The sequence below is a fragment of the Hipposideros armiger genome, unplaced genomic scaffold (assembly GCF_001890085.2).
Source record: "Hipposideros armiger isolate ML-2016 unplaced genomic scaffold, ASM189008v1 scaffold_27, whole genome shotgun sequence".
Taxonomy (NCBI): domain Eukaryota; kingdom Metazoa; phylum Chordata; class Mammalia; order Chiroptera; family Hipposideridae; genus Hipposideros; species Hipposideros armiger.
The window spans coordinates 267,079-275,604 of record NW_017731377.1 but is presented as its reverse complement, the minus strand read 5'-3'; the positions used below and the strand labels follow the sequence as shown (position 1 = coordinate 275,604).

The 8,526-nt window shown below is 48.4% G+C and overlaps 1 protein-coding gene across 3 annotated transcripts in view; it reads left to right on the top strand.

The window, feature by feature from the left end:
• Positions 1 to 7,092: 7,092 nt before the first annotated feature.
• Positions 7,093 to 8,526, top strand: part of CHRNA2 (cholinergic receptor nicotinic alpha 2 subunit) — a 6,239-nt gene continuing 4,805 nt past the window's right edge. For 2 of the 3 annotated variants that reach the window (XM_019636130.1, XM_019636129.1), the window contains exon 1: positions 7,332 to 7,407. Coding sequence is in view for 1 of the 3 variants with exons in the window: in XM_019636128.1 (XP_019491673.1) it covers positions 7,373 to 7,407 (35 nt within the window). In the remaining 2 variants the exon portion in view is untranslated. Of the gene's footprint in view, positions 7,408 to 8,526 lie in introns of all 3 variants that reach the window. The other variant, XM_019636128.1, reaches the window with a different exon arrangement.

Genomic DNA, 8,526 nt, shown 5'->3' with positions numbered 1-8,526 from the left:
GAGAGAGAGAGAGAGAGAGAGAGAGAGGGAGAGAGAGGGAGAGAGGGAGGGAGAGAGAGGATGAGAGTGTGGGTCTGTGTGCTTGCCAAGTCAGCAGTCCCTCCTGTGGACCGCTTGCCTTTCACCTGCAGAAGCCTTTCTGTCACTCTCCATGACGCCCTCCTCAGTGGCACCTGCACAAAGCTGCTCTGGCTGCCAGAGCTGGGAGCCCCATCAAACCAACTTGTGTGCAGGACTGTCCAGCTATCCTCGGGAAGCCCACTGGACTCTCAGAACCAGGTCTTTCTCGTTTGCCAAGGTGTGTCCTGCCCCAGCCTCAGTTTGACCATGAAATGAAGTCACCCAGCTCTGCTCTTCACCTGCCTCTCCGTTTTGGGGGGCACTTTTGTCAGCTGACCAGGACCTCCAAGCCAGGTTGGTTCTCTCCATTCTTTGAATGGCCTGTCTTCTTCTGCGGCCACAGGTAAGAAAGGTTCCCCTAAGGCTTGTGTTGGGGATATTGTGGGTATGGTGTTGAGGACATTGTGGGGGTGAGGACATTGTGGGGGTGAGGTCAAAGGCATAAGAGCAGACTAACAGCTTCTGGGTACATAGGAGCGGGGTATATCAATGCTGGCAGTTGCCTGCTCCGAGGAAAATTTTCGTCTTCTGGTTGTCCCTGCTGGGGCTGTTCAAAGCTCAGTGACAGTCAACCCCTCCCACTGGTGAGGGTAGCTCAGTCTCAGGAGTTATCAGTTTATTATATCGAAGCTCCTTTGATGCCTTTGCTACTATTATTCCTTCTTTTGTCATTTATTGATTCATTCAGTAGATGCTCTTTATCCTTTAATAACGACTAACAGACATTAATGGTAGTCACTGACCTGGAAAATAGCAAGTTCTTCATTGCTGGGAATTTTCTGAGGCCAGAATTTATGGAGAGGATTTCTCCATCAGCTGGCGTGGGAATCCAGATGAGCTTTCCATCCAACCTTGAGATGTTAGGCTTCTGTGATTGATCAGCTTACTAAGCAGAGCAAGTATGAAAGCTACCAATATGCTCTCTCCCGCCTGAAGATATCTTCAGTGAAATTATTTGGATGAAGAAACAGTATCATTTCTTCTAATTAAGAGGCTTTCTTTGGGGGTATTGATGGTTGTGGGAGAGCTGGGACTCTCACATGCCGAGGGCTTCGGGGGCTGGGTACCAAATGGCAGAGAGGGGCTGGGTGGGATCTAAGCAGGCTTCCTGGAGAAGGTGGTGCCTGTGAAAAGAACAGAACGTGGCCTGGTGGGTGAGAAGTTGCAAATAAGAAAATTGACAAAGAAGTGAGACCAAATAACCTTGACTTCAGTGGGACCAGGATTCAAGAGATGGGTGAGAGAGGCTGCAATGAGTTGGGGTGCGGGTGAGGGGTAGTCTAGACACTCTTGTATATCAGTAGTGATACAAGCTAGGCAGGATGTTGGTGTCTGAGCCCTTGACATATGCAATATTTTTGTGCAGGTTTCCCTGTGCTTTTCATTCATTCAGACCCACTTTACAAACAGGGACATCATCCCACAGCCACCCCTTCCCCCAAGCCTGCCAATTCAGCCACTTAGAGGATCAAAAGGCCCTGGACTTTTTTTTTTTTTAATACCTTTCTAATGAGAGATAGTAGGTTACTGTAATTACTGTCAATTACTAGGAACAGTTTCTCCTTTGGTTTCCAGTGACAAATTAATGAAAGTATCATAGTGGGCTAATTACAAGGGAGGCAAATTTGAGGCATCTTTCAGGAACGCGTCCTCTAGAGTCCACTAAATCTCATTTGCACAGTTCTCCAGGGTTCTGCTGCCTCTTTCATGGGCACAGGCCCATTTGTTCCCTGCCCTTGTCCTGAGAGGCAGGCAAGGCAGAGAGTGTGCTATCCTTATCTGATAGATAATGCCAAATCCCAGCCGGGTTGCTTGCCCTGCCTGAGGCTACTCAGTGAGTGGTGAAGCCAGGACTCAAAGCCACATTTTCAAACTTCTCTCCTGCCAAGGAGGGCAGGAGGGGGTGATGTGACAGAATTGAGGAGAGGTGGAGCACCAGTGACAGAATGCTACTCCAAGAGTTGGGACAGGGTGGCCTGGGGGGATGAGAGTGATCTAGAGTAAAGAGGTTTTGTTAATTCTCCCAGACACTTGGTGGTTACATTGTTAAAGCACTTTCACCCATATTCTTTTTTTCTTTTTAAATTACATAACATAAACTTTATCTTCAGTGACATTTAGTTTATTCACAGTGTTGTGCAAGCATCACCCCTATCTAGTTCCAGAAGATTCTCAGCAACCCCAAAGGGAACCTCTGGCCCATTATTTGTACTGAGAGTCAGTGTTATATATTCTGAGAACCTGGCCAGACTCTAACATACAGTCGGCATTTCATAGAAACGTGTGCCTGAACATAAGACAGCCTCAATCTCCCAATGAAGAAGGTTATTTTTTTTAAAGGCACTAACTTGAATACGTAAACTTTTTGAAGTAATAGTTAATAAACAGAGGGTACCAAAAAAATGTATACACATTTTAAGAAAGGAAAAAACTGTATTAAAAATTTAATACTCAATATATACCGATAACAAAAGACAAATACAAGTCATGTGTATATATATTTTTTGGCACCCCCGGTATTTTCTAGTGACACACATTTTAAATCACATATTTATATAGTAATACATTAACTTAAAAATACAGCTTTTCCCCAATTCTCCGTTTTTCTAACACTTCTAATATTTCTCAATATTCTAACACTTCACTCACGTCTTTGACATCAGTGTCCTTGTCATCACTAGAATCATTTTTTGAATCAGCCATCTGTACAAGTATTCTGGTTTATATCAACGCCCCCATAGTCTAAAGAGAAATGGCTATTTCTTATTAACCCACAAGGTGTTTGTTTATTTTTTGACAGCTTTTGCTGAGACATAATTCACAAAATTCGCCCTTTTAAAATGTACAATTTGGTGAATTTAGTATATTCACAGAGTTGTGCAACCACCCCCACTATGTAATTGCAGAATATTTTCATCACACTGAAAAGAAACCTGTACCATTTGCACTCGCTCCCTTGTCTCCATCCTCCCCGCCCCCAGCAACCACTAAACTGCTTTCTGTCTCCATAGATTTACCTATTCTGGATCTTTCATAGACGTGGAATCATATAATATGTAGTTACTTCCTTTCACTTAGCATAGTGTTTTCAAGGTTTATCCTTGCTGTAGCGTGTCAGCACGTCATTCCTTTTTATGGCTGCACAGTATTCCATTGCGTGGATGTATCCTATTTGTTTTGTCCATTCATCAGCTTTGGCATTTGACTGCTTCCACCTTTTGGCTATCATAAATAGCACCCAAATTCTTCTATTGACCACACTTTGCAATATGATATCCGCATTTCACACATGCGACACTGAGGCCAGAGCAATGGTGGCTTTGGTCTTGTCTTGCGCCCTCCTCTGTCCAGTGGGTCAAGGCTCATCTTAGGGCAGAGTAGCTGCTTGACCCTGAGAAAGTGAAAGATGCTGGTTCCTCAAGCCAGGGAGAGCCCAAGAGCCGTGCCCTCCCGGGAGGCCCGGTTGCTCGCCTCTGGCACCTCTGTGGAATGTGAGGAGCACAAGCACATCTGTGTCAAGGATGCAGGACCCTGAGATCCTTTCCTGGGCTTGCTCAGGTTCGGCGGTGAGAGGAGGCTGCGTGGGATCCAACAGGACCTTGGCCGTGCCAGCTACGTGAGGCCATGCTGGGGAGGCGGGTTCACCCTACAGCAAAGCCCTGGTCTGCTGTTCTCCTGATGCCCAGGGGCCTCCAGCTCCTCTCTGAAGCCATGGGCCCCTCCCACTCTGCACTCCCACCCATGACAAAGCTCGGCCTGTGGTGGCTCCTTCTAATCCCAGCAGGTGAGTGGTATCATCACTAGGACATCATGTCTCACCTGCAAGCTTACGCCGCATGGAGGGCACTGCTGTAGGTGGGCTCACTGCCAAAGCTAGAAGGTGGTGGGGCGCTCACAGCTCTGATATTGGCAGTCGTGTCACCTTGAACCTCCCCGAGCTTCAGTGTTCCTCACCTGCCAATGCTAATCGTGCTGTGAACCTCCCGGGGCTATTATGAGGATTACAGGAGATGAGAGTTTGTGACTAGCACCTGGGATACAGCAGGCACTCAATACATGACAACTGCTGCTTCTGATGTGCTTTTCTGAATTTTAGAGCGGCAGTCTCCGCTTGCTCAGGCATCAGAACTCTAAGAGCTGAAGCTGTTTGCAGGACACGGAGAAAACAAACATGAGGAATTCCATTGGACAATTTCGGGCGAATTTTGCCTAGCTAATAAGAAGGAGCAAATGCCAGTGGTTTAAGGAAAAATGGGGGAGATGCCCAAAGTGGCAGAGGATTTCATGGTTATCATAGGGGTTCATTGACAAGTGGATGGGAATGGAAGGCTCCCCGTCATACGTGAAAACCCTTCTCCCTGCAGCTGACCCCCCATAGACCAGACGTCTCCCCCATATTGCTGTCCCTTTGAGGCTGCTCAGCTGAAGGTTGAATCTCACCTGACTTCTTCCCTATTCCTATCCCTCAGCACCCCTCCTCAGCACTTATTTCCAGGTCTTCTTACTGGATAATCACAGAGTAGCTGACACTTCTTGAGCTCCAACCATGTACTGGTTGCTTTGTTATGCTCTAATAAGCATTATTATATTGAATCCTCAATGGTGTTGTGACATAGGTTCTGGATAGCGTCCCCGCTTTACAGATGAGGAAACTGAGGCTCAGTGAGGTTGAGGGGCTCTGATTTGATGGGAGAGGGAGCCAAGCACCCACCATCACATACTCAGAGACCGTACCCTTCCCTCCTGTCCCACAGCGTTGGCGCAGCGAGCCCCCCACATCCAAGCTGAAGACCGCCTCTTCAAACACCTATTTAGGGGCTATAACCGCTGGGCACGGCCGGTGCCCAACACCTCTGACGTGGTCATCGTGCGCTTTGGACTGTCCATCGCCCAGCTCATCGATGTGGTGCGCCTGTCCCACCACCCTTTGCAATCCTGGGATCAGTCCCCAGACCATGGGCCCCTTTCCTGAGTCCTCCCTCCCCTCCTAGCCCTTCCCTCTTCAGTCCCCCAGCCCCCCTTAATCAGAGCTTCCCCCCTGCTCCATCCCCATCCCTGAAGTCCCCCCTGAAGGGCACTGATTGGCAGCAGTGGGTTTTCTAGATGCTTTGCTTGCTCCACTGGACACAAGCCCAGAGGACCCAAATGGCCTGCACCATCCTGAGTAAGACAGTGTCAGGAAGGGGTCGTGGGCAGCCTGGGATTGCAGTATCATAAAAAAGGTTCTTCTGGTGAGTGGGGGGCCCATCCCATGCTACCCTGTCTTCTGGGGTTGACCCATCACTCCAACTGCTTTTCCTTTCTCTCCCGCTGCTACTGGCCAGGATGAGAAGAACCAAATGATGACCACCAACGTCTGGCTAAAGCAGGTGAGAGACCCTCCCCTGGCAGAGGCAGGAGCAGGGGCAATGCGCTCCCTGTCATGGGCCTGCTTCCAGGAACCCCTTCCTGGGTCCTTACTCAGGTCGATGCGTTTGTGTTAATGTTACATGACTATTCCTAGAGAGGAACAGGCATCATGCACGGGGGTCTTTCAAGGGTACAACACTGCACTATTTTAGCGTAAATGCACAAAAGCAACAGGCTTGGAGTTGGGGAGGCCGGGGTTCAAGGCCCGGTGCTTCCACTTACTGCTTGCAGAGGGTACCCTCTGCCTCACTTTCCTCGCCCTAACTTGAAAGATTGTTGTGAAGCTTAGAAAAAGAAAATGATCTAAAGAGCCCCTAACAAAGTTGCCTTTATAAATGGTAGTGGTTATTATTTTAATTATTATAAGCCCCTGTGAGGCAAAGGACAGGCTTGTGTGTCAACACCAGTCATTATCTGTTGGGGAATAGTTACTCCTTTTAGGTCCAGAAGGCACATGGAAAACCCTCCCAGAGATAGGACCATACAACTTTGGGGTTTTTACATTGCTTGGATACCCATTTCCTGAGCATCTAACAGAGGCCTGGTGCTACCCATGCAGAGTGAAACAGATGTTGTCCCCTGGCTTCATGGACCTTACAGAGACATTAAATAAATAAATATGCAAATCCACATGTAATCACCACTTATGATAATGCCATAGAGGAAAACCTCAGAGAGCAAAGAATACTAACCTGGTTTGGCAGAGAAAACAGATTCACTTGGACCTGCCAGTGGAAGGGTTGCTGGAACCTCTAGGGGGCGCTTTGGAGCACAGTTTGAAAGTCACTGGTTGACTCCCCTTTCTCAGCTGTATAATCCAGCTGGTTTTTGCCCAACTTCTCCTCAGACTCATTACCTGTTAAATGAGGAAGTGCTTCCACCCACTGGGCATTCCTTGTCCCGCTCTTCTGTTGAGGTTCTTCCTAGACAGGGTATAAAACAAACTTTGTAGGGCTGGCCAAGTGGCGCATTGGTTAAGAGCTGGCTTGGGACACCAGAGGGCCCCGGTTCGGATCCCACATATGAGGGCCAGTGACACTGCCCCCTCCACAGCTAAGATGCTGAACAACAGCTCAACCTGGAGCTGGGCTGCCATGAGTCCCGGATGAGGGCGTAGGCTGCAGCCCCTGCTGCAGTGGGTTGCCATGGGCTACCGTGTGTAGCCAGCAGCCAGCAGGAGCGGCCAGCAGCCGCAGTGAGCGGCCGTCCAGAAGCCGGCGACTGATCTGCCTCTCCAGGGAAGAGCACAATGATGGTGCCAACTTGGGCCAGTGAAGCAACATCATCCACAACTAGACTGAAGAACAAAAGGACAGCAACTTGTCTGTTCCCCTTCCCAATTCCCCAATAAAAATCTTAAAAAAACAAAACAAAAAACAAACTTTGTAAAATGTGATGCACTAAAAAAATGTTACTACGAATTAGTGAGATGGCCTGCCGGGGTTGTCCAGCTAGGGAGTGGCAGAATGAGGACAAGAGGCGGGACCAGGGTGACATCCACTCGGTATGCAGGGGACTCTGAGTAGTAGAACTGGGTCAAAGTGAGAGGGTTGGCCATTTTAGACCAGACTGCTAATTCCCAGCTCAGAGCCCTTTCTACCCTGTAGGGCTAGAAAGGGGCCCCTTTCTAGCCTGTAGGGCTAGAGGAGGGGCTCTGTGGTGCTCCTGAATCAGGTTGCTGGGGCGTCCCCAAGCTTCCCTACGTTTGCCCTGGGGGCCCCCCGCCCAGGACAGCACCTGGTGACCTGACGCCCCTCCCCACGCACAGGAGTGGAACGACTACAAGCTGCGCTGGAACCCGGCTGATTTTGGCAACATCACATCCCTCCGGGTCCCTTCGGAGATGATCTGGATCCCTGACATTGTCCTCTACAACAAGTAGGAAGCCACTGGGGTCCTGGGAAGGCTCCTGTGGGTCCCCTGGGATGGGTGGCTGGGTTGGACTTGGGAAGTGCGCCCCCTTGTGTCTCAGCTTTGTTGCCTCTTTCTCAACTTGAGCTTTGCTAATACTAACCCCCACCCCGACCTTTTCCCTTGATTCGTCTATTTCATTTTGTTCTCTCAGTCATACACCCGAATTTATTGAGCATGTACTATGTACCGGTGCCTGGCACTGTGCTAGTGGGACACTGAGAATTATTTGAAAAACATGGTTGGTGCAGGCTGTGAAAACAGTGCCTAAGGGTTGGAGGTTTGCAGGATGGCCATGTTGCCTGAACAGGCAAGCAGCACAGGAGTAACACCCTCGAAAGGAGCAAGTTCACTTGCTATGAGTTAAAAAAAAAAATCGTATTACTTATAGTTGCCTTGTATTCGAGACCAAAAAGGACCAGTCTTTGAGCATAATGACTAGAAGCCAATAAAAAGCAGGGGAGTCTAAAGAGAGCCCCCCCCCCAGGGAGGGGCGGGGGAGGGAGGGTAGGAGTTTTTTATAGAAGAAATTGATATCTATAATTGCATTTATGGTGTTTGGTAGCAGGTAATTCTTTATTTAGAAGTCAAGATCTTAAAATGAAATGATATTTGGCATTATGTGCATAAAAAAAGATGTTTTCTAAAGTGGAGCTCTAAGGAATTCCTGGAGATATGAACAGGTATGAAAAAGTGGTCCTGGGGTCAAATAATTTTGGATAACATGGCGTGTTGTTGACCCTTTGGAAAATGTCAGGACGCAATAGATGTTGTTAGAAGTTATGCAGCCAAGAAACCCATTCAGCATAGCATTTCTCAATTTATTTCACCAAAATTTAGAACAGTTATTTTAAAACAATAAAACAAAGAGGACAAGAGTCACAGCTGGAGTTTTGGTGCCTCCCGCTAGGTCAAAGTACAGCAACAATGATACCCTTTCATTAGAGCCATCTCTGTAAACACACAGTCAGCACAGGTTACCTGGAAGGTGTAACACAGCAGGTGCCTAGTGTTTGCTGCTCCATGTGACTCACTGAGGGCACCTCACCCCATATCTCTGGGCCCCGGCGGGGGTGGGGGTGGGGG